This window comes from Harmonia axyridis, chromosome 5, assembly GCF_914767665.1.
Source record: "Harmonia axyridis chromosome 5, icHarAxyr1.1, whole genome shotgun sequence".
NCBI lineage: Eukaryota > Metazoa > Arthropoda > Insecta > Coleoptera > Coccinellidae > Harmonia > Harmonia axyridis.
The window spans coordinates 2,492,913-2,520,216 of NC_059505.1; the positions used below are offsets into that span (position 1 = coordinate 2,492,913).

The 27,304-nt window shown below is 37.7% G+C and overlaps 1 protein-coding gene across 8 annotated transcripts in view; it reads right to left on the minus strand.

Annotated features, from left to right (window-relative positions):
• The window catches only part of LOC123679719, a 278,857-nt gene that overhangs the window by 59,782 nt on the left and 191,771 nt on the right, over positions 1-27,304 (minus strand). For all 8 annotated transcript variants that reach the window (XM_045617148.1, XM_045617146.1, XM_045617144.1 and 5 more), the window contains one exon: positions 4,439-4,572. In XM_045617148.1, coding sequence (XP_045473104.1) covers positions 4,439-4,572 — 134 coding nt within the window. The remainder of the gene's footprint in view (positions 1-4,438; positions 4,573-27,304) is intronic.

Genomic DNA, 27,304 nt, shown 5'->3' on the forward strand with positions numbered 1-27,304 from the left:
TTGAAGACTACCTGACCAATTTCAATTTATAAGGAGTTTTCCAATAAGAGGTTTCATTTTTATATTGAAAAAAGGAAGTATATTTTGAAAGAAATCCATTCAGCGTAACATTTTCGATTACGTAAGGTCTAATCCCACCAATAACAGACCAATTGAAAAGTCCCTGGTCTACCATAGTAACACACATTTTTTTTTTGGCCAAATTCGATTTTATTATTCAACTACCTTCGAAGGCGAAACAGTGATTATATAGCGATGTTCCAACTTCTCCATACCATTTTTCTAGTACGATTTGTCTTTCGTTTCAAAATAGGTCTCAGTTTCGGCGATTATTTCTTCATTGGCGTTAAATTTCTTTCCAGCGAGCATTCTGTTGAGGTCTGAGAACAGAAAAAAGTCGCTGGGGGCAAGATCTGGCGAATACGATGGATGCAGAAGCGATTCGAAGCCCAATTTATGCAAATTTGCCATTGTTTTCATTGTTTTGTGACACAGCGCATTATCTTGATGAAACAGCACCTTTTTTTCTTCAAATAGGGCTGTTCTTTAACGATTTCATCCTTCAAACGATCCAATAACGCTATATAATAATCGCTGTTGATGGTCTGGCCTTTTTGGAGGTAATCAATGGATATAATACCTTGCGCATCCCAGAATACTGATGCCATAACCTTGCCAGCTGATTCTTGTGTTTTTCCTCGCTTTGGATTCAGTTCATCGTGTGTAGTTCACTCAGCTGACTGTCGATTGGACTCCGGAGTGAAATGATGGAAACATGTTTCATCCATTGTTACATATCGACGCAAAAATTCAGGTTTATTGTACTTTAACAGCTTCAAACACTGCTCACAATCATTAACACGTTGTTGCTTTTGGTCGATTGTGAGCTCGCGCGGCATCCATTTTCCACACAGCTTTCTCATGTACAAATATTCTTGAATGGTATGATGTACACGTTCAGATGATATCTTCACAATGTCTGTTATCTCGATCAACTCCACTTTACGGTCATTTTTCGTCGGCGACAGCCTTTTTTGGACGTCCACTGCGTTCGTCGTCTTCGGTGCTCATTTCACCACGTTCAAACTTAGCATACCAATCAATGATGGTTGATTTTCCTGGTGCAGACCCCGGAAACTCTTCATCAAGCCAAGATTTCGCTTCAACAGTATTTTTTTCCTTCAAAAAGCAATATTTTATCAGCACACGATATTCTTTTTTTTTCATCTTTTCTCAAATAACAAAGTAGCTGCACTCACAAAGCAATTTCTCACAAACTAATGGTCGTACTGCTGTGAAATTTTGATACGTATCGTTTGAAGGTTGGTACTAACTGAAAATCATATGGATATAATACTAGCACCGCCATCTTCGCATCAGACCGGGGACTTTTCAATTGGGCTAATATTTTTTATGCTAAACACTCGTTTTGAAGTGTTGAACTCGTTTTTCTTAATTAGCAACATTATGCTCAAATTTTGAGATTTCACCCAATGTCAGTTTCCAACAAGGATCATGATGCGGGTACAATAAAAAAAAGTTTTAAATTTGAAAACTTATCAACTCAAGTTTCTTTAATGTTACTTGATAGATAAGTGTATCTTTCCACCTCGATAATCACAAAAGAAATAATTCTTAGCGTCAAACGAAGGCAAGAAAAAATGGCTCTAATTATAGCCCCCTTTTCACATTATGAGAAAAGTTCATCTGCATAGAAACGAGAAAAATGTGATAATCCTCTTCTTTATTTCTATTTTTCGGTCATTTCCTCCCTTCAACTCATTAGGGTCTCTTGAAGACTGAAACCACCCCAAGCAAACGCATTTACCCTTGTTGATGACCATCGACCTAAAACTAATTCGAGGAAAATTGAAGAAAAAACTGGAATTCACTTGGACATAATAAACGACTCTTTGCACTTGGCTGAGTTAACCAAAAATTATCCAACCAGCCTAAGCATTTCTGCACGAAATCGAGTAATTCTTTCGAGAAGTTCTTTTCCAGAGTAGAATCTCTTGATTCATTGTTAATTTGCTCACCCTCGGCGCCTTCAAGAGTGATTTGGACAGGCCACTTATCACAAGGATCAATTGTAGATTCTATCGATGTCATTTATCATGGAAACTTTTCGCTTTTTTTCTACTGGGAGACTAATGGTTATCGTTGAAGACCCTTACGAAAAAACAGGAATGTTGGGGAGCATTTGACTTGTTATCTCGATATATCGTTAAATTAAATCTGCTGTATCTGAAAAATCCACCGGGGATGAGGGTTTGTTTTGCTTTGAATCCTCAGGTGCCTTTTTATAGGACAAAGCATTGGCAATTCCCCCACTTATCTGACAAACAAATTTTTCAATGCCACTATGTTATTTCCGTTTTCTAAATCGGAAGGATATGGGAAGGGAAGGAACAATTTGAAGACTTCTATCGTTTCTTTTTTCAAACGAATTGGAATTCGATTGTGAGTTGTTCATTCGTGACATTTTACTTTCAAGTCCTGTCTCTTTCTCTTGGAACTCCCTTGTTTAGGTTCCGAATTTCTCAGTTTGTTCATCGGTAAAATAGTAATTCAATGGCTTTGGAGAAATAGGTGCTGTTATTTATTTTTTATAATTTGTTCCATATTTGAGATTTCAGTACAGCCGATTAGAAAATCTGGTCGGTCTCACTTAAAATTTTTTACATCCATAGTCTAATTAACACATCTGATTGAGGTGTAATATTAATATTACAAGTGCAAAAGGAATTAATATTTTTTCACAAGATCAAAATTATTATTGGAACACTCTATATTGTGAAACTTGAGGGCCCTCTAAATCATTTTTAGTAGAGGATTTCTTTCGAATAGGGATCATTATCACACTAAGAAATTTAGAACTAGAGCAACAAGTTAGTTTTGATTGCATGAGTTTGCTAGATACTTTTTTAGGTACCGTAGAGCGGTGTGACTCTGCACCACTTTTTATAGTTTTCTTGATGTATCTTTTTCGTTTTTTTGTGAAATGAGTCCTGTGCAAAGTATGTTCAATTTGAACATTTTAGTTGTCGACTGCTGTGGTAAAAATCAGATGAAAAGGTGCACACTTCTTTTTTTTTTCATTTTTAAAAATTTGGCAAAGTGACCCGCAAATCGGTGCGAGTTTGCCAATGCCTCAAAAATGCGTTTTTTGGCAATTCAATGAAGTGCTGGCGGTATATGTTTGTGCTCTAATGCCTCCGGGTTCGCCCATATATATTTTGTTAATTTTATTGCAAAGAGTTCTTCGGGGAATGTTGTACACTTCGGAAGCTGTCTGTATTGAAATGTTTTCATTTCGAACTGCATTGATTGCTCTGATTAGTGTTTTTTGCGTATAATTACTATATTTTCTTGCATCCAATGTCTTTTTGTATCGACGACCCATAATTGTGCCTCAAAATAAAACAGGTGAAACAAATTTGGTATGTGGCATGTCTCCCGCCAAAGGGCCACAATAGTAAAATTTCCCGAAATGTCGAAATTCTCTCAACCAACTGTTTTCCGTTTTTTTCAATGTGACGTTTAATGAATGTAAAGTAAGCTGCTTAATATATTTCGATATACCGTTCGTCATATTTTCTGCACAACTCTTAGTATTTCGCATATTTACCCATGTTGAAAAATACCCGCTCACATAACATACCGTAGCACACCAATCAATGTACGCCAAACGACTGGGACGGTTGCAACATGTGGGAATATAGTGTGGTTAAAGGTTCCGATTCGTGATTTCTGTAAGGTGTTGCCAACTTTACGAAAACAAAGTAAAACTTAAAATATTAGGCAGTCGGCAAAGTCACCACCGTTGGCAAAGTCACACCGCTCTACCGTACTTGAATCTTAAAATTCTTCTCCTCGAATTTCGAATTCTAAAATGTGTTATTATAGATATTTTTATGCAGAAGGCATCGATTTTCTTCCACGATTACAAAATCTCATCAATTGGCGCCAATTCACCACTTCGTGGCTCGTTTTTGAATGAACGAGTGTAAAAATATGGTTTCTGTACGAGTGTTGTACATTACCTTCTCTAAATCACTAAATTTTAATTGAAGTTGATGAAATATTAATGATCGTTGAGTGATTTTTGCTTTGAGAATTATTGGTTGGCACAACTGTTTTCTGTCCCACTTGACAGAATAGATAAATTCGTGACAGGAGAGTTCCGAGTACCAACATACAATAATGAAATATAACCATTAAATCTGTGTAAAACTAAGATATTCCCGCATGATTTTTTTCTATAAGGAATGACATAATGAAAGGATTTGCCACAGAATTAAAGAAATATATATACTATGTTCAATTTCAGTTCATTTTTAGTTGCCCATAAATTTCAAACTGAAATCAGTCGGTTAAAAGGTCTACCAAAGCATTGTGAAACATGCAGTTTCAATTTGGAGAAAATGACACTTACTTTGCGAATTCAGTGGTGAGGAGCTTGAGTCTAGATCTGCACCTTGTGGCTTCTTGGATGGCCTGTTTAGCGCGGGTTTCGCTTTCAATGCGAAGCCTTCGCTCACGATCTGCATCCCTGTGAGCTGATTCTCTCTGAAAAAAAAAGAGATAGGTAAGTTTCTACTGTAAAGTCTAATTACCAATAATAACAAACTATTAGGTGCACAACTTTGCTTTCGCCGTTTTGCAATAGAAGGTTTTAGCGGTAATTGGTAGTCGAAATAAATTGATCGTAGATGTCATACAATAAGCTTAGGTATTTGTAAACATAACGCCATCGAAATATTAGTCGATTTGTGTCTGCATCATAAAGTTATTCTCGATTAAACATGTCAGCTTACGAGCCAAATTCTAGTAATTTGCAGGAGGTTTTAATTTTCTGCTTCAATATGAAGAATTCTGCGGCTGAGGCTCCTCAAATGCTCTCAAATATCTATGGTGAGGCCGCTATTAGTGAAGGAACAAGCCGAAAGTGGTCTCAACGTTTCAAGAATGGTGGTTTTGACGTCAGAACCCAGCAGAAGGAGATTTTCGAAGAAACAGAAGAGGCATTACATCATCAAGACTCCTATCAAACGCAACAAAAATTGGCAGAATCATTAGGAGGAATGAAACAAGCCATTTCAGAACGCCTGAAAGTCATGGGAAAGATTCAAAAACAAGGAAATTGGGTGCCGTACGAATTGAAGCCAGGAGATTTTGAACTGCGTTTGTTTGCTTGCGACAGCTCCTTGCAAGGAAATGAAGTATAGGATTTCTGCATCGAATTGTAAATGGAGACGAAAAATGGGTTCATTACGATAATCCCAAGTGCAGAAAATCATAGAGATATCTTGGCCAAGCTTCCAAGTCGACGCCCAAACCGAATATTTACGGTTCTAAGGTCATGCTCGATATTTTGCGGGGCCAGCTCAGCGTAGTGTATTATGAGTTGTTGAAACCGACTGAAACAATCACAGGTGATCGTTATCGAACGCAATTAATTCGTTTGAGCCCAGCATTGAAATACAAACAGCCGCAATACAACTACAAACATGATAAAATGATTTTACAGCATGACAATGCTTGATCCCATTTGCGAAAGGGGTCAAGAAATACTTGGGAACGTTGAAATGGGAAGTCCTACTCCCCTCCATATTCTCCAGACGTTGCTTCCTTGGACTATCACTTGTTTAGATCAATTGCTCACGGCCTGGCTGGCCAGCACTTCCTGTCGTATGAAAATGTAAAAAATTGAATCGATTTGTGAATCGCTTCAAAAGGTTACCAGTTTTTTCAACGCAAGATTCGAACGCTGCACGAAAGATGTGAGAAAGTAGTGGCCAGCGAAGGAGAAAACTTTGAATCTAAAATGTATAACCAGTTTTTTACAGTAAAACCTTGAATTTCGGAAAAAAACGGAGGGAGCAAAGTTGTACGCCCGTGTAACAAATCTTATTTTAGATTTAAATCCCTACTGACACACTTATGAACTCACAGATTCAGAATTTCAAAGGAAAAAAACTACCAAAAACAGCAGGCTATACATTATACAGTCAACTTGATTTATTCGAAATATTCTAATTCAAACTAGGTCGGAACAGTAAAACAAAAACACTTTCACAGGTTTCCAAGGTGAGAAAGCTTCATCATTCCTATTCCACACGAGTTGAGACATATATACGAAAAAAATGAACATATTTTTTAACCATTCCCATTCGTTATAACGTCAAAGTTTTACCTCTCTATCAAAATAACTTCTTTCGTAAAAGTCTCGTTTCGACTTTCCCCAAAACGCCATCGGTTATCATGTTATTGTTATTACATTTCTGATTGGGGGAAAACTTCATTCAATTTCTTCACATCACTCTCGCTTTTTCGCGTAAACAGAATCAATTTGATATATACTTCAACCGAATTGGTTTCTGAGAATAAACACTTACTCGACGGTTGGACAAATACTGGACTAAGAATTGTATGGTTATGTGACGATGCGAAAGCGGCAGATCAATTAAAACAATTAAGAGGTTGAGCCTTAACACTGATGAATAGGAATGAACTACTACATAGATTCTATATCCGAAGTATCTGGAATTAGATACAATGATTTTCATTGTTACAGAATGAAGCCAAGCTAAGAACAACATTTCCAATAAGATGTTTCATTTTTAATACCCCGCTTGTGGGTAACTGTCACCTTTGGACCTGTCATCTTTTGACATTTGACAAAAAGAAACTATTCCATTACTGAAAATAGATCGATTCACATTTGAAGAACTCAATAAAATTGTCAAAATTTAAAAATGGGGAAAATTTTGCAAAACCAAAATATTTGGCCAATCGAAAAGTTCCCGGTCTGATGCACAGATGGTGGTGCTAGTATTAAATCCATATGATTTTTAGTTAGTACCAACCTTGACACGATACTTGTCAAAATTTGACAGCAGTCCGACCATTAGTTCGTGAGATATTGCGATGTGAGTATAGCTACTTTTGTTATTTGAAAAAAAGTATTTCGTGTGCTGTTAAAATATTGCTTTTTGGAGATGAAAAATACAGTTGAAGTAAAATCTTGGCTTGATGAAGAGTTTCCGGGGTCTGCACCAGAAAAATCAACCATCATTGATTGGTATGCTAAGTTTAAACGTGGTGAAATGAGCACCGAAGATGGCAAAAGCAGTGGACGCCCAAAAGAAGATTTCACCGACGAAAAAAACAAAAAAGTTCACAAAATAATTTTGAATGACCGTAAAGTGAAGTTCGAGATAGCAGACAATGTGAAGATATCATCTGAATGTGTACATCATATCATTCACGAATATTTGTACATGAGAAAACTGTGTGCAAAATGGGTGCCGCGCGAGCTCACAATCGATCAGAAGCAACAACGTGTTAATGATTCTGAGCAGTGTTTGAAGCTGTTTAAGTGCAAAAACCTGAATTTTCGCGACGATATGTGATAATGGATGAAACATGTCTCCATCATTTTACTCCGGAGTCCAATCGACAGTCAGATGAGTGGACTGCACACGATAAACCGAATCCAAAGCGAGAAAACCCACAACAGTCAGCTGGCAAGGTTATGGCAGCAGTATTCTAGGATGCGCAAGGTATAATATTCCTGGATTACCTCCAAAAGCGCCAGATCATCAACAGCGATTATTATATAGCGTTATTGGATCGTTTAAAGGATGAAATCGTGAAAAAACGGCCCTATTTGAAGAAAGAAATGTGCTGTTTCATCAAAACAATGCGCCGTGTCACAAATCAATGAAAACAATGGCAAAATTGCATGAATTGGGCTTAGAATTGCTTCTGCATCCGGCGTATTCGCCAGATCTGGCCTCCAGCACTTTATCGTGTTCTCAGACCTCAAAAGAATGCTCACTGGAAAGAAATTCAGCGCCAATGAAGAAGTAATCGCCGAAACTGAGGCTTATTTTGAAGCGAAAGACAAATCGTACTACAAAAATGGTATCGAAAAGTTGTAAGATCGCTATAAGCGCTGTATCGCCCTCGAAGGCAACTATGTTGAATAATAAAATCGAATTTTGCCAAAAAAATGTGTTTTACTATGGTAGACCGGGGACTTTTCAATTGGCCTGTTACTTGGATGACAACACTGATTGTAAACTCTTCATAATAGATAAATAAATAATAATAATATTCGAATGTTAGGATCGAAGCTATATGTATCAAAATTGACCACTGAAAATGATTTTTCGAGTGAAATAACATGCACTTCTAGTCATTCAAGTAAACAGTCGCATAGGTCTCCTTTCGATCTGTTTTGGCATAATCAATTTGTTATTATAACAACCCCAAATAGCGCACAATTCTAACCTTGCCCTCTCATTATTACACCTTATATTGTAGTCATTTTCACGAAAAAAAAATGTTTCAGCTGAAATCCCATCCCTCCTCAATACTTAACATGCAAATCAACCTCTTAGGGCGAGTGGTATTGAAGTCATTAGACATGGTGAATTTCCCCCATTCCAAATCATAACTTTGAAAAGAATTCCATCCCCCCTTTAATATTATCCGTTGCTAATGTCTTCCTCGTATCAATCATACTTAAATAATGTGCCATCATTGCCAGTTTCCTCTCCAAGGGGCATTAAGCAAATGGCAAAAGCTGGTATCAGCAGTATTTTTATGAATTTTCATTCCTTTGATCATAAAGGAATTGTGGCTTCGTTGATCCTTTGTTGTATGTTAGTATGCAGGGTGAGTCAACTTGATAACTCTTGGAAATTTTGGGCTAAGAGAATGGTTCAAATTTTGATGGAATCGTCACAACACAACACATAAGCTAAAATTATACTAACTGACCTATAAACTGCAAGACCCAGAAGAAGCTGTCTACATTTTATTTTTTTCTTGGTGAAACAAAGATAGTATAGCAAGAAGTAAATGATTGGAGTTGAAGAAAAAATCGTGAAGGTTTTTTCATGTGAACAATTTTTGTTACCTAAATATTGTAGTCGTTTTTTGCAAGTTTTTTAAATTTTAACAAAAAAACCAGCTGTTCGAGGAGATCCAAAGTCGATGTTTAGTTGTTGTTGAAATGCCTAGGGAACGTGTACGCGGAATTTATTGCCAGCTAAGTGAATTTTATAGAGGTCGAATTATTGGTCTACAGGAGGCGAGGTTGTCATTTCGAGAAATCGCTAACCGTACGAACAGACATCCAACAGATGTTATGAGATGTTGTCAAGCGTGGTTTGATAATGCCCAAAATCGAAGAAGAGTAAGCACCGAACGTTGAAGGGGCACAAATGAAGTTCAAGGTCGACGTCTAAGACTTATGGCCATTAAAGACCGATTTGCGACAACTCGATCTTTGTCTGATAAGTGGTTAGGAAAACAAGGCCTTCCTGTACTGTCCGAACGGTTTACCGCCGGATAAGGTCTTTTGGACTTCAGCATTATCGACCCCAACTTGTGTTACCTCTGACGGTTGAACATCACCGTCAACGATTACAGTGGTGCTGATAAAGTCAACAATGAAATGTGAAATGGCATCAGGTCGTCTTTTCTGTTGAATCTGGATTCTCCTTGGGTGTTAGACGACGTCGGGGATAAAGACGTGACCCTCAGTTTGATGTAGGCGTTATGGTATGGGGTGCTATTGCACATGCAAGTAGGTCACTTTTAGTCTTAAGCCGAGGTAACATGACAGCGCTGCGTTACCTTCAAGAAAGTGGAGCCATATATTCTTCCTAACCTTAACCGGTTCGAGAATCCAATATTTCAGCATGATAATGCCCGACCTCATGCTGGCAGAGTTAGTTTAAACTTTTTCGAAGCGACCCATGTGAATCTTTTGCCATGGCCGCCAAGATCCCTCGATCTTTCGCCCATAGAGCATGTTTGGGACATCAGGCTTGGAAATTTACCCCAGCCCCCACGGACTTTGGCGGCTCTTAAACATGAAGTACAGGTAGCTTGGGATAGTATGCATCAAGAAGAAATAGACCATCTCATTGCATCAATGCCGAGACGTGTTGGGGAGTGTATAGATAATCGCGTTGGACAAACACATTATTAACAAATTTATTGAAAAAAAATTGTAAATTCTTCCTTTTTTTTCTACAATTAATTCGTTCTGGTGAGATTATCATTTGTTGAATACAAATATGCATGTCAACACTTACCGAGAATCCCGACACAATTCTCGCCGATAAATTAGATTCCAAATCACAAATTAAATTAATAATGACTGAAATCTAAATCTTAGGTACGTATCCTTGCTGAAGTCTCGACAACTATTGAAAATCTCCCAGAAGATTCTCTCTAGATCCGCGCATCCGCGCTCCGACCAATGGTACACGATCAACTGACAAATTACTGCGTCTTCGAAAATTCCAGTAGCGTTACATGGACCGAAGCGTGCAAAATCGTGGCAATTTCAATCATTTACTCCTGCTATGCTATCTATGATGTACCAAAAAAAAATTTTGATTTAAACAGCTCCTTCTGGTTGTTGCAGTTTTTCTGTCGGTTAGTATATTATTATTATTCAACAAATTTCTTTTCGTTGACACTCCGAATTTCCCATTCAGCCCTGTTTCCATCAGATTCAGCTAACTGCAACTTCTCAGCCTGCGGCCGCCGCATAAAAACCGATAAAAAAAAGAGTCAAGGTCTTGGTTGAACGTGCTGTCCCACGCACCACCTTTCGTCATTCCCGCCACGTTCCCGTCGGCAGCTGCAGAACCTGGTCACGTCCCAGCAACCGCCCCTCGATTGACAAATTCAATTTCGAAGGCCTACGACAATAGGTTACGTCATTTTCGTACTACTACTACTACTACTCTGCCGGATCCCGTAGATCGGAGAGTGTGTGTGTCGAATGGAGTTGTATCTCTTTTCCCACGTCAATTTGTCGAATTCTGTCGGCCGGACAGGATTGGAATTGAGTTTTTGGCTGAGACTCAGCGGTCAGTGTGCTGTGAACGGTGTTAGATGTTAGGGAAGCTTGGAGGGTGTGATGTTTCTCGATTTTTGATTGTGTAGGGTGGTTTGTAATTAATGGACTTCGATTGGGACTGTATTTCCAATTGGTGGTTAGCTCAACTAGAGATGATCATGATTATAATAATCATAATCATCTTTATTAGTGTTATTAGTCAGACAGTGATAAAAAAAACCGAAAAACCGTTCAAATAAGGAAAAGAATAGGGCCCATGATTGAGCCCTGTGGCACCCCAATTGTTCTATTTTTTTTCTCTAGACCACTGATCATGAACAGAGGAGAGAATAGTAAAAAGATTCCTCATAGTAAAACTTATTCTGCTGTCAGTATCCATTTAGCAATCTACTTCTAGTAGTACTACGACTAGTCTGCCGGATCTCGTAGATCGAAGAGTGTGTGTGTCGAATGGAATTGTATCTCTTTTCCCACGTCAATTTGTCGAATTCTGTCGGCCGGACAGGATTGGAATTGAGTTTTTGGCTGAGACTCAGCGGTCAGTGTGCTGTGAACGGTGTCAGATGTGAGGGAAGCTTGGAGGGTGTGATGTTTCTCGATTTTTGATTGTGTAGGGTGGTTTCTAATTAATGGACTTCGATTGGGACTGTATTTCCAATTGGTGGTTAGCACAACTAGAGATGATCATGATTATAATAATCATAATCATCTTTATTAGTGTTATTAGTCAGACAGTGATAAAAAAAACCGAAAAACCGTTCAAATAAGGAAAAGAATAGGGCCCATGATTGTGCCCTGTGGCACCCCAATTGTCCTATTTTTTTTCTCTAGACCACTGATCATCAACAGAGGAGAGAATAGTAAAAAGATTCCTCATAGTAAAACTTATTCTGCTGTCAGTATCCATTTAGCAATCTACTTCTAGTACTACTACGACTAGTCTGCCGGATCTCGTAGATCGGAGAGTGTGTGTGTCGAATGGAGTTGTATCTCTTTTCCCACGTCAATTTGTCGAATTCTGTCGGCCGGACAGGATTGGAATTGAGTTTTTGGCTGAGACTCAGCGGTCAGTGTGCTGTGAACGGTGTCAGATGTGAGGGAAGCTTGGAGGGTGTTAGGTTTCTCTATGGTTTTGTTTATGTAGGGTGATTTCTAATTAATTGGTTTAAATGAAGACTGTATTTAGAATAGGTGGTTCACACCATATAATCAAACTCATTTTGATTGGTTATTTAATGCACTATACTAACGGGTGTTTTTTTTGTTTTTTCGAGGCCAACTTTGAGTTGGCATTACTGTCCAAGGTGGCGACCGATTTAACAGCTGTCAAGTGATTTATTCTCAGTTTGGTTTGGCAATTCATCATGAATAGACTCACGCCTGAACAACGCTTGCAAATAGTGCAATTTTATTTCGAGAATGATGGCTCTGTGCGGAATACGTATCGCGCACTACGTCCATTTTATTTTGTTTGAAGATGAAGCGCACTTCTGGTTGAATTGCTACGTCAACAAACAAACTGCCGCATTTGGAGTTAAGCTAATCCCCAAGTGTATGTCGAATCACCATTACATCCAGAAAAACTGACTGTTTGGTGCGCTTTATGAACTGGTGGAATCATTGGTCCGTACTTCTTCAAAAACGTTGATGGCCAGAACGTTACAGTCAATGGTAATTGGTATAGAGCCATGATTACTAACTTTTTCATTCCTGAATTGAACAACCATGATGTCCAGGAACTGTGGTTCCAACAAGACGGCGCACACAGCCACAATCGATTTATTGAAAGACAAGTTTGGTGACCGCCTAATTTCACGTTTTGGACCTGTGAATTGGCCTCCAAGATCTTGTGATTTAACACCGCTAGACTTCTTTCTGTGGGGCTATGTAAAGTCATTGGTCTATGCGGATAAGCCACAAACCCTTGACCACTTAGAAGACAACATTCGCCGTGTTATTGCCGATATACAGCCACAAATGTTGGAAAAGGTAATCGAAAATTGGACGTCCAGATTGGACTTCATCCGAGCCAGCCGTGGCGGTCATATGCCAGAAATCATATTTAAAATGTAATGCCACAAGATTATCTTGCGGATAAATAAAATTCATGTCAATCGAATAATCCATCGTTGTTTTATTACAATTCAAAGTTCTATAACTCTAAAAAAAAAAAACCTTTAGAAGATAGTTGACAACACAACAATTGAATGCAATTCATCCCTAGTTTCAAAATGCAGGCAGCAACGAACAACTAAAACCAAATAAATAAAACATTGTTGAAGCGAATAAAACTAAACATAATCGAATAATCCCGAATCTAATTTAACAATAATCTACTTGCACCTCTACAACGAACAATTAAAACCTGTTCTCGTCGAACAGTATCCAATCAAACGTGTCAATCACGAAAAAGCCGAATTTTCAAAACGGCATCATTGTACAATAATATCAGGTAGACACAAGCGTTTATAACCTGACTGTGCTGTGTTAAACTGGATAAACATCGCCCGTCTGGCCGGCCAGTTTGAACGTGTAATTGGAAATTTCAAAGTGGATATAAATTAGTGCAGGGGAAACACGAGGGGTTGCTTGTAGGGTTGGCGATACTGCGACATCGAAGTGCGAAGTGTTGGTGTTGTAATATGATTTCGGCTCTTGATGAAATGATACAACTTCCTGCAGCTCTTGTAAACGGTCCTGTGTTACATAGAGGTACATAACGAGCTGTTCTATGTCCTTGTAATTGATTACAGGTTGGCTAGAGCGTGATTCTGTTTGCAGAGGATTCAGGTTATTCATATATACATTTTGAAATATCAGTTTGACAATATCGATTCTTCGTATCCAACCATTTCAATATGAGTAATTGATTAAAAATTAAACCATTTATTGAAAAACCGTTCATTTTTTAGCCCAATTGAAAAGTCCCCTGTCTGATGCACAGATGGCGGTGCTAGTATTAAATCCATATGATTTTTAAATAGTACCAATCTTCAAAAGATACGTGTCTAAACTTGACAGCAGTCCGACCATTAGTCTGTGAGATATTGCGTTGTGAGTGTAGCTATTTTCGTTATTTGAAAAAAGATGGAAAAGAAGAATTTCGTATTCTGATAAATATTGCTTTTTGAAGAGAAAAAATACAGTTGAAGCAAAATCTTTCCTTGATGAAGAGTTTCCGGGGTCTGCACCAGAAAAATCAACCATCATTGATTGGTATGCTGAGTTTAAACGTGGTGAAATGAGCACCGAAGATGGCGAATGCAGTGGACGCCCAAAAAAGGCTATCACCGACGACAAAAAAGTTTACAAAATAATTTTGAATGACTGTAAAGTGAAGTCGATCGAGATAGCAGACATTGTGAAGATATTATCTGAACGTGTAGGTAGATCATATCATTCACGAATATTTGTATATGAGAGTTATTGGATCGTTTAAACTGTTTAAAGAATGAAATCGTTAAAAGAGGTGCTGCTTCATCAAGACAATGTGCCATGTCACTAATCAATTAAAACAATGGCAAAATTTCATTAATTGCTTCTGCATCCACTTATTCGCCAGATCTGGCCCCCAGCGACTTTTTCCTGTTCTCAGACCTCAAAAAAATGCTCGCTGGAAAAAAAAAAGACAAATCGTACTACAAACATGGTATCGAAAAGTTGGAAAATCGCTATAATCGCTGTATCACCCTCGAAGGCAACTATGTTGAATAATAAAATCGAAAATCGAAAAACACAAAAAATGTGTTTTACTATGGTAGACCGAAGACTTTTCAATTGTCCTGTTATGGGATTGAAGTACATCAAAATTCTATTTCAGATTATGCAGCTCAAAACACAACATTTTTATTCTCGAAAGAACTTTCAATGACTCAAAATAGGCTCCGACTGAAGGATTTGAAAACCTCGATAAAACATGAAATCTGTGTCGAAAAATCCTTTCCCTGCAGAAACAGGTCGATATAAATATTTACGATCTTTCCATGTAGTTTCCAACCAGTTATAAACATAAGATTTGCCAACCAAAGAATGAAATGGGTCCGCGAAATGTTGGCATCATTTCAAATATAAACAATCGAATCTCTTCCAAGATATACTCCAAGCCGAAATTATCGTAACGCTCTAGAATTCATTCAACTTTGGAAATTTCCTACCACTCTTTGCATTTCAATGATTTTCATCCAACAATCGTTGCTTCTGGAAAGATGAATTACCAATATTATGATACTTAAGTTACTCAAAAGAGTTCTGTGGTCTCCGACAGACTCATAAATGAACAAGCGCTCAAAATCTCCTGACAAGGGAGTGCTGTTCTTGAATTTGTTTGGTTCTTATTCATTGTGATTCTATCTTCCGAAGCATTGGTCTGATGAAAATAAATATGTGACCCTTTTTGAAGCAGAAACATACTATAGTCGACGCAAAACAACGCTGGTTACACCCAATCGACGCGTCGATTGGCCTTTTCGACGCGTCAATTAACTTTTGTGAACCAACCAGTTCGATTCGTGGTACAAGGTGAAACTAGTTATAGAAATTTTTCAAATTATAACGAGTACACAATAATCAAAATGTATAGGAGTTCTTTTGGTGAGGAGTTAGAAGAAGCACCATTGGAATCATATGGCCAGAGGTCACTAGTAGAGACTCTCTACTGACATGGGAGTGCCGTAACACCATAAAGCAACTGGCCAGAGACAATAAATTAACTCTATTATTGGTACCGAGGGATTGTGATATTGAAGTAAGCGAAAAAGCAGATGAACTTGCAAAAAAGGCATAAAGTTGGCACCTGATGGACTTGAGACCTTCTGTGGGCTTGGAAAATACCAATACAAGACAGCGGTCCAACAATGGAAGAGGGACAATTGGAAAATCCTCTGGAGGAATACTCAGAGTCTTGCTCAGGTAAAGAAATTTGTAGTGCTTTCTTCGACCTATACCAGAAAGCTCCTGAAGCTACCACGAGCTGAGCTTCGGGTAATGGTGGGACTGCTGACAGGACACTGTCAGTGCAAATACATTTTGTACCGCATGGGTAAGGCAGCAGATGAGATCTGCAGACTCTGTGGAAAGGATGTGGAAACAGCCGAACACTTAGTGTAAAAATTTGTACACTATGTCACTATGTCAGCTCCAGACATTTAATGCCCGGAGCTGACTGGCCTAAGAACCTCTCATATGGGAAAGTCAGTTCTGGATACTCACGCAGTAATAGCCAAGGCTCCTAAGGATGTCGTCGGTTTCGTTAACAGCATCGACGTCCCTGGGTTTGTATGAATAGGTAGAGTTAAGGACAAAAGATTTGGTCTCTTTTGGTCATGCTTGCAGAGCCGTAACCACCGTCAACCAGCGTCAAGTTGGGTTAGTATGTTCGCTTATAGAGTGCTTAACGTCGGTTAACTGTGCGTCGACTTGGTATGTTTCTGCCTTAATTTTGCCTTTTCATTTTCATGGCATTCTACTCAAATTACGAAATGTGATACTCAAGATAGAATCAATAAATATTCAAAATATCATTCATCAAAGTTGCAGTGATACGATAATTTTGCAAAGGATTATATCAGCAGACTTATCCAATAAAATTTTACATCAGTTCAACGTTGGTTAGACCGGTTGTCTCCAAGTAGAATCCCCTCTGTACCCTTCCTCGAACGTCACCCTGGGTAATTCCTCAATCTGTGCAGTAGCTGATTTATTGTCCCCATTTCCCCATTATGCAATTTCTATTCGAATACTCTACGAAATAAATCTTCGAGTTTTATGCGAGACAGCGCGCTGACTTAGTCAGCTATAAATAAAATCGGATGCCGAGCCAAAGAAAACAGGTACAGAATGCAGGGACTTCCGCAAATCTCACGAGAATGCATATTTCGGGAGATGTCGCACGAATCGAGAGGGTATTCCATATGGTGGTGTGATTTTAAGTGAAAAAAAATTTTTTTTTCGAGGTGAAACTTTTTCGGTTTTATGATAGACTACCATCCAGATGCAAAGGTTTAAATAAATTATATTTTCGATTGTTCTGATGTAGGCGATAACACTAGAAAATTGTTGTTTATATTAAAAAGTATGGGTCTCAAAGTTGAACCATATTTCCCTGTCATCAAACTTTTTTTTATAACGGGTGTTGTTTTTCGAGGTATATAACTTTAAGTTAGCATTACTGTTCAAGATAGCGACTGATTTAACAGCTGTCAAGTGGTTTATTCTCAGTTTGGTTTGGCAATTCATCCTCAATAGACTCACGTCTGAACAACGCTTGCAAATAGTGCAATTTTATTTCGAAAATAATGGTTCTGTGCGGAATTCGTATCGCGCACTACGTCCATTTTATTTTATTTAGCGATGAAGCGCACTTCCGGTTGAATGGCTACGTCAACAAACAAAACTGCCGCATTTGGAGTCGAGCAAATCCTCAAGTGTATGTCGAAACACCGTTATATCCAGAAAAACTGACTGTTTGGTGCGCTTTATGGGCTGGAGGAATCATTGGTCCGTACTTATTCAAAAACGATGATGGCCAGAACATTACAGTCAATGGTGATCGGAATAGAGCCATGATTACTATCTTTTTCATTCCTGAATTGAACAACCATGATGTCCAGGAGCTGTGGTTCCAACAAGACGACGCAACATGTCACACAGCTCGTGCCACAATCGATTTATTGAAAGACACGTTTGGTGACTGCCTAATTTCACGTTTTGAACCTGTGAATTGGCCTCCAAGATCTTGTGATTTAACACCGCTAGACTACTTTCTGTGGGTCTATGTAAAGTCATTGGTCTATTCGGATAAGCCACAAACCCTTGACCATTTGGAAGACAACATTCGCCGTGTTATTGCCGATATACGGCCACAAATGTTGTAAAAAGTCATCGAAAATTGGACGTCCAGATTGGACTACATCCGAGTCAGCCATGGCGGTCATATGCCAGAAATCATATTTAAAATGTAATGGCACAAGATCATCTTGCGGATAAATAAAATTCATGTCAATCGAATAATCCATCGTTGTTTTATTGCAATTTAAAGTTTTATAGCTCTAAAAAAAACACCCTCTATATTTCTTCTCAATTAAGGGATGTTTATTATAATGACATCAGAATCGTCCTTCGACAGAGAAATTTAACAAAATTGCGTTTCCAACTCCATCGAATATTCATCCCAAATGGAATAAATAAACCACCTCAAACTCATACAATTGCAAGTAAAGCGTTCCCCAAGGAATCACTTCCAAGATTACGTTGTATTTCATTCTACCATAAAATCATTCAACGGGAAAAAAACGAACAAAGACAGCTTCCTGGCCCGAAACCTCTGGACCGCTTTGGGGCACCACTAAATTTTCTTTCGACCGTACAGGTCGGTCTATATTTTCCAACGTTACAATGGTTAAATGTTTCGGGCAACGTTCTAAGAACCGCTAAAAGCTTCCGAATAAATTGTTGCTTTTGACCTTGTTCGGCAAGGATTAATGCCTTTGCAGGAGGTGGAAAGAAATATGAGAATGAACGAGGATTATAAAGTAAATACAAAACGAGATTAGAATAGAAACGGGTATATTTTATCAATTTCCGACAATATTTTGAGTAAGAGAAATACAAAAAATTGTTAACTTCAAAGAATAAAGCATATGTGTAGATGAATCTCTATATTAGCAGAAGAAATGTGAACAGGGCATCATACATTTCAACGTATGATACAAGAGAACAAATAAAACCTCAGCAAAAACTCTGTCTCCCCGTAAAGGTGTAGTGAAAACAAATTTTGTCTTTAACATGAACTATCAAATTGACATGAAGCGCGCGGAAATGGAAACATATCAGTGATACGATATTTCACTCAATTCGCGAGTTTCTCCACAAAGAACGCACTTCTTATGTCCCTAAGTGAATCTACGCTTCATATTAACTCAAAATATATCGAAATAAATACCTAAATATATCAGAAATTCAGAAAACAATCTTCAAGCGCGCCAAACGACGTGAAACAACCGATGACATTAGGAGAGCAAAAGTTGACAAACCTTGGATTTCAGCAGGTAGATACAGAAAATAATAAATATTCTGCTTATTATAAGTTCGACAATTAAGAAAAATATAGGATTGCAAATAGTCAAATTTGCATATTTAATAGGAAATCCCTCAAATAAATATATTTCATACAATATAATATACATTCATAACGATATAGTAAAATTATGAATTTGAAAATATATCACAATCCGACAACGTAATATAAACATGTTGGGGACATGTAAAAATTGCGTATACTCCCTCTATCTATGTTCATTACTCTTCACCACCAAAAACATTTCGAAAAGTATATAGGTAAACTCAAATCATCCATTCTCCATCAAACCCCCTGTCCTCAATGTAGTTTACACTACATAAAACTTCAATTCGAAATCTGTTTTCAACACTAACGACGTAATATATTTCCCTTTGAATCTCCGTAGACTTGATGGATTAAAATCCTTCCACACATTGAAACAGATTTCTCTAACAAATGCCCTCATTAATATTGAAGAAACTCATATTATTCAGAGGCCATAATAACAGGGGGTCGATAATTTTATTATAAACGGGCATGTCAGAAGCATGCATGGGGGTGCCATATTTTAGGCAATTAGTTTATATGAAGGGTAGATCTATCATCGTTTAAGAGATGGGGTGAGGAGTGATACAGAATTTTTGATTCGGTTTTGATTGATTTCGATTTGATTCAGTTTGTTTTTTGGGGAGAGCAGAGAGAATAAGGGAATTTTTAAGGCCTTTGGAAATTTTGTGCTGAGATGAATTAATAATTAATGTATATCGTGAACTAAGTTATAGAGAGAACTGGCAGAAATATAAATTAAGAATTATTAGGTGTATAACTTTGCTTCCGTCGTTTTGCAATAGATGACTGTAGCAGTAAGTGGTAGTCGAAATAAATAGATCGTAGAGGTCATACAATAAGCTTTGGAATTCGTTAATATAACGTCATTGAAATAAGTGTCTGCATCATAAAGTTATTCTCGATTAAACATGTCAGCTTACGAGCCAAATTCTCGTCATCTGCGAGAGGTTTTAATTTGCTTGTTTAATATGAATAAATTTGCGGCTGAGGCTCATAGAATGTTCTCAAATTCCTATGGTGAGTCCCTTATTAGTGAAAGAACGAACCGAGAGTGGTTTCAACGCTTCAAGAATGTTGATTTTGACGTCGAAGACCAGCATGGCGGTGGAAGTGAGAAGGTTTTCGAAGATGCAGAATTGGAGGTATTACTTGATCAAGACTCGTGTCAAACGCAACAAAAATTGGCAGAACCATTGGGAGTGATGCAACAAGCCATTTCAAAACGCCTGAAAATCATCGGAGAGATTCAGAAACAAGGAAATTGGGTGCCGTACGAGTTGAAACCGAGATATGTTCAACGTTTGTTTGCTTGTGACTGAAGACGAAAAATGAGTTCATTACGGTAATCCCAAGCGCAAAAAATTATGAGGATATCCCGACCATGCTTCCAAGTAGACGGCCAAACCGCATATTCACGTTTCCAAGGTTATGCTCAGTATTTGGTGGGACCTGCTAGGCGTAGTGTATTTTGAGTTGTTAGAACCGACTGAAACAATCTTGGGCGATCGTTATCGAACGCAAATAATGCGTTTGAGCCGAGCATTGAAAGACAAACGGCTGCAATACAAAAGGAGCCATTATAAAGTGATTTTACCGCATGACAATGCTCCACCCCATTTTGCGAAAAAGGTCAAGACATACTTGGAAACGTTGAAATGGGAAGTCGTACCCCATTGTTTCGATCAATGGCACACGACCCCGCTGACCAGCACTTCCGGTCGTATGAAGAAATAAAGATTTAATATATATTCGTGTATTGCTTCAAAAGATGACCAGTTTTTTCAACGCAGGATTACGTACGCTGCCCGAAAGAAGGGAGAAAGTAGTGGCCAGTGATGGACAAAACTTTGAATAACAAACTTATAACCAGTTTTTCACAATAAACCCTCGAATTTTGAAAGAAAACGGCGAAAGCAAAGTTGTACGCCTATGTACTATAGTTGAGGTTCATATATTGATTGATGGGACGTGCTATTTTCCATTGTTATCAATTTATTAATTTCAGGGAATCCAGAAATTCTTCTTTTCGTTCTTTTATTTCAGTTCTCCTTCTGGGCAGTGAGCACATTACGCAGGACAAAATCGAGGATCTTGGCAACTGAGGTCGATGGCACAGCCACCCCTGATGAATTTTCAACATGGTGGTGACCCTCCATCTCAACGGTTTGAATGAGAAGAATGCCATGCAGACATCATTTCATGCTCTTGACCGTTGTTTTATTTTCAACGTTTCAATGAACTGAATGGAACGAGACGTGTCTGCTACCCGTAGGGTGACATTTTAATCATGGTGTGCCGTGCAAATCAATGAATGAAGCTTAATTGGATGAGAAGTGAAGTGTTGATTGAAGGTTTCGATGGGATATATTGTAGGTAATTTGAATTTCATGGGTTTCGCCAATTCCAAAACAAAAACAATTTAATTGTGGAGAAAGTATAATATATACGCTCTATTAGTGTGACGTCACACACCACCATTTTTGGTTCAAATGTCAGTGTTCGGAATCCAAACAAATAAATTGTCATTCAAATTAGTACGTTGTCGCTGAAGGAATTGGCTTATTTTCATAAATAAGACTATTTGAGGAACGATTTCAGTATTAATTGATAGACAGAAGGAACGAGGTTGATACCAGTAAGTTTGAATCCTGTTCATTCCCCAGCTTTTGTAAAAAGCCGTGTTCATTAGTTGAACTTCAAGTTCGAACTTACTGGCATTAATCTCGTTCCTTCTGTCTATCAATTAATAGTAAAATCGTTCCTTAAATAATCTTATTTATCAAAATAAGCCAATTTCTTCAACGACAACGTAATAATTTGAATGACAATTTGTTTGTTTGGATTCCGAACACTGACAGGAGAGCTAAAATGACAGTGTGTGACGTCATCACAAATGGAGCGTATTATTTGGCCGGACCTTTTCATGTCAATTCAGGACAAATGTCAAGTAGCTGTCATTTTTACTTTGTATTTTTGTAATGTTGATTCATAGAGTAATAAACATAGATAGAGAGAGTATACGCAATTTTTGGATGTCCCCAACATGGTTAGATTACGTTGTCGGATTGTGATATATTTTCAAATTCACAATTGTACTATATCATTATGAATGTATTTTATATTGAATGAAATATATTAGTTTGAGTGATGCCTGATTACATATGCAAATTTGAATATTTGGAATCCGATATTTTTCCTAATTGTCAAATTTATAATAAGCAGAATATTTATTATTTTCTGTATCTACCTGCTGAAATCCAAGGTTTGACAACTTTTGCTCTCCTAGTGTCATCGGTTGTTTCACGTCGTTTGGCGCGCTAGAAGTTTGTTTTCTGAATTTCGGATATATTTAGCAATTTATTTCAATATATTTTGAGTTAATATGAAACGTTGATTCACTATGAGACATAAGAAGTGCGTTCTTTGTGGAAAAACTCGCGAATTGAGTGAAATATCGTATCACTGATATGTGTCCGCGCGCTTCATGTCAAATTTGATAGTTTATGTTGGGGACAAAATTTGCTTACTGAAAATGACATATGCTCCCTCCATCTATGTTTATCACTCTGAGGATAAATCCCAATCGAATTGAAATTCGAAACACCATATTCGCCCAGTATAGTTCAATACCCTAAACCCTGACAGTTTTCTTCCACAACCATTCAACGAATTCGCTGTTTTTAATCTTACTCAGAACCATATTGAATGAATTTCTTCCTGATTGTAGTCACGCAATTTTCCTAATGTCCCATAGATTGGGGTGCCTTTGTGGCCGTTTTCTACATGAGTGGTCACTCTCTGCGTTTGTCGTGTTCCGATAAGCCTTTGGTCCTATTCATCCATGCGTACTATGTTCAATAAACGATGCCAATCAACGTAGTTGCAAATTTAGGAACACGAGGGGGTTCTCAAATGGTTGATAATGAAGGAAAACGTGGTGAATATGGATTCAACATTGTTCCTTCTCAAGGGTTTACATATGATAGTTCCTAATATGGTTTTTAATACTTTATTTTTTGATAGTCTTGGGTTTTACTAGAATGAAGAATATCACAAGATGGAAGATCTCATTATTATTATTAATATAGAATCAGCTCTAAAAACCTCGACACTAAGACAGCTGTTCCTCTGTGTATTAATAATAATAATAGTTACGATGTGAAAAATAAACTTGTGCGAATCAAATATTCTTACAAAATTCCCTCATCTTATCTACATGTCTTCGTCCTTGCAATTCTCTGAACTCAATCACATAGGTACCCTTTGAATGTCATTTTCTTCGAGAAACCTTTTCATAAACCCCTGTATTCGAATGTCAAGGGCTGATATCCAGCATGAGGGCTAGTGGTTTGTCAAAAGGGACAAAAAACTTTCTCGTTGAGTAATGAGAAAGCAGCATGCCAAGGATCAAAGAAAGAAAATTTGAATACTTTTCTGAGTGGAATGTTGGAAAAACTCAAAAGAAGGAATTCCGGGTGTCACAATATCGAATTGGATTTCTATTGGTAGAAAAACCAAACCGAATTTTTATAAGATCGTAAAATTCAAATGATTTCAATTCAGAAAATTGGTGTCAGGGGAGGAAATGGAAGTGACAAATGAGTTTTCCACGCCTGAATATATCATACGCAGAATTCGATTAAAGTTGTGTTGAAACAAATTTTTGAAGGCAGGTTTGTTTGTAATTTTCTGTTTCTGAAATCTCAAATTATTCAGTTTCAAGATTAGAAATTATATACAGGATGAGAGTTTCCAAGAAGATTACTACTTGAGTTGAGCTTGACTTGAAACCAAGTCAAGCTCAAGCCAAGTCGCTTGAAATTCAAGCCAAGCTGTAAATCCTTAATTGGAGTTACAACAAAATTCCTCGGATCATTATAAAATAAAGTCTTATAAACATAGGCTTGCAAACTCTTTGCTTTCGAGAAACAGGGTGTAAAAGTTTGATTTTCTTTCAAGTTTTTTTTCTCCTTCACCTTCATTTCACCAGATATCTAATTTGAGTTTGGCATAGACAGTTTTCATAATGTGATATGGTAATTTTGAGCGCTCATGAGAATTTGTGCTCGAACAATACTTAACCTATAAACTGTAGCACGAGGCTTTTCTTCGGTAATAAATACAGTAATGTACCATAATAAAAGTGAATTCAACTGTGTTCAGATTGAAATAAACCCCTAGACGATTTCAATTTTACCATTAATAATATTGATTTGGAAAAAAAAATAATTCTACTGCATTCAGAGCGAATTATTGCGTCAGTTTCATCGCAATGAGAGCATTATACTGTAATTGATGTCCTTCGTCAAGAGCCATCCAAGTTCCCAGTAGTTAAGAACATTCCAGGAGTTCAGAGCGATACACCTCTTCAAGAATCTCAACGCTTGGAGTGGTTCCTTTCCAAAATCATACACACCCCATAATTGCTTTGTTTCCTCGACAATTACATTCATTAGGCCGTCCTTAGACCATTGTTCCCAAGTTTAATTTAAAGGCCCTGCTCCGAAGAAGGTATTCCGGAAGCTTATGAACTCCTAACTCCCCCACCAGATGAAGGGGGGGAACGAGAGCCCTCTCTTACTCCATTATCTGGAAGACTCCACCCGCCGTTCAGTTTGCTTAATCTTTACTTTTTATTTGTTAGTTGAAATTAATTCAATTGAGTGGAAGTTCATCAGTTTTGGGAGTTTTGTCTCGTCTTCTCGAGGCGTTTTCGGGTGAACTTTACAACAGCCGGCAAATCCAATCCGAGGGTGCAAATTTTATCAGATGATGAGGAGTCAAGGATGGTCTATTGGATCTGTTGGTTTGAGAGATAGTCGGGAATCTCACACTAAGGCAGCGGTTCTCAAACCTTCTTTCTTTGCGCCCCCTGTTGTAATTCAAAAATTTTGCTCCTCCTATGGGTAGACGTGGGAATTAGGGATTAACGACTTGGCTAGAGTTTCTGGCTACTTGGCCTTGAGCTTGACTCGATTTCAAGTTAAGCTCAAGTCAATTAGTAGTTTTCAATCTCAAGTTAAGTCAAATATTTATTTATCAAGTACTTAAATCATATCAATCTACTTGATATTTAGCAGTTTTATTGTGTAGTGTCACATAAATAATAAAATGATGAAATGAGAAGGAACCTTTCAAAAAACGCTTTTATTTATTACACTTTTTGAAATAGAAACATAAATTAAATCACTATAAATCATAACAAAATGAAAATAATAAAAAGATATAATTTCTTAATATTGAGAAACCTCCAAGCTTTGTTTGATTTCATAATTTTCTATCCAGGATCTAAAAACATGAGGCATCTTATAGATTTGTCGCCTAACCTATGCCGGGTTTTTGTAACTGTAAGAACAGCTCTGGAAAATTGTCTTTTTACAGAACCTGAAGATGCTGGCGTTGATAAAAAATCCTTGGCCATTATGGACAAGATTTGAAAGATATTTCTGAAAATACCAAAATCTACCAATAGATTCCATAGGAATGTGAGAAAACTACTAATAAAGTCACACTGGCGAATGCTTCAGTCTCTCGGCGCTCGATGAATCCCCTTATTTAGTCTAAGCGCGCACGAGATTGCAGAAATATATGTCGTGCGAAGCGTGCATATCAAGCTCAAGTAATGTCAAGTAGCTCAATATCAAGGCAAGCAATATATATCTAAAATCAAGTCAAGTCAAGTATGTAATTTTTCGCGAGTTTGATTTTCAAGTCAAGTAGTTTGTTAAAATGTCAAGCTACTTGGCTTGATGAATCCCTAGTAGGCATTCAAATTACACTCCATTTGAGAATAGACCTGTTGGAGAAAAAGAACTCTTGATGTTTCATCAAGCACCTTACAAAAGTCGAACTTTGTTAATAAATTTTTAACAAACTTCTGTTTGCTTACTTCCGTTGTAAGAGCCAAAACGCTTAGGATTTTCTTGCCTTTTCTAACATCTTATCTTTGTGAAATTGAATTTTCTGCACTTGCTTCATGTAGAAGAAGAACTCAGAGTGGCCTTCTCTAACATGGAACCAAATTTAAAGGAATTGTATACCATGGTTCCCCTCGTAGACTATTTGAAAAAACGGCTGACAAAAAAAATAGGATCACGGTGGTTTTGAACCCAATAATTTAATTAAATTTCAGGTCTTCAGTCTCAAATAATCCAATCTCGAACATTGCATCCCTGTCATCGTTCTGCAATTCAATCACTATTCAGTAACATTCTATGCTTCAAGAGAACAACCAGTTGCCTCTCCTCTCCACTTCACCTCCTGTCATCGATTCATTACAGCCAGCTGGAATTTCCAATTTAACAGAATTTCCACGCCACTGGACAAATCTGAATTGTTCAGCTGTCGGCTAGAAAATAACGGCAACGTCATACATCATCCCTTAATGAGACGCCATATTGCCGTTTCAGCGCCAGTCTTGGCTGACAAAAGAGCGCAAAATGGATGGAATTCATACGGCGCTCTGCTGTCCTTTTTATCTGGCATATTTAGAAGCTGAAAATGTTTCATTTCCCTTCACTCTGCAGGATGCCAGACGTTTTTCACGTAGTTTCAATGGCGTCTGTGACATGCGAGTGTGGGGTTCTGAAAAGATGGCAGCACCGGATTCAAGCCGGGGAATTCTAAATGTGGGGGATTCACCTGATTGATATGCTGCAATTAGGAAAATGTGGCAAGGATGCAAGAATGGAATGTAGGGTGTGTTTTGGTATTTGGAATTCGAATACACCTGTCCAGGGTTATTTTGGAATGTTCGTGTTGCCAAAGGTTCTTTTTAAGACAAATATGAATCATTTTGCCACACACATAGGGATTCATCAAGCCAAGTAGCTTGACATTTTAACCAACTACTTGACTCGAAAATCAAGCTCGTGAAAAAGTAAAGTTAACCACAAGTATGTAATTTTTCACTAGCTTGATTTTCAAATCAAGTAGTTGGTTGAAATGTCAAGCTACTTGGCTTCATGAATCCCTATTTGAGGAGGAAACGTTATCAAAGTATGAGATTCCCCGTTTATAATTGAGTACAATGAACATATTTTTCTGTTATTGACTGATTTCAGGGCACCCTGTATCTTTCGACAGAAGCCCATCAGAAAACACCTAACGAGCAACATAATTCAATCTTTCAGAGGAAATCGATCCCTGTCAAATATTAAATGCACAAACAGAGGGTTCTACAAACTACCTGCGGAGAAAATTGGTTGAAGACAGATTGACAGTTGCATGAACATGCCTTATCGAAATCGTACTAAGGATATCAAATTTGAGGATATTGAAGTAGG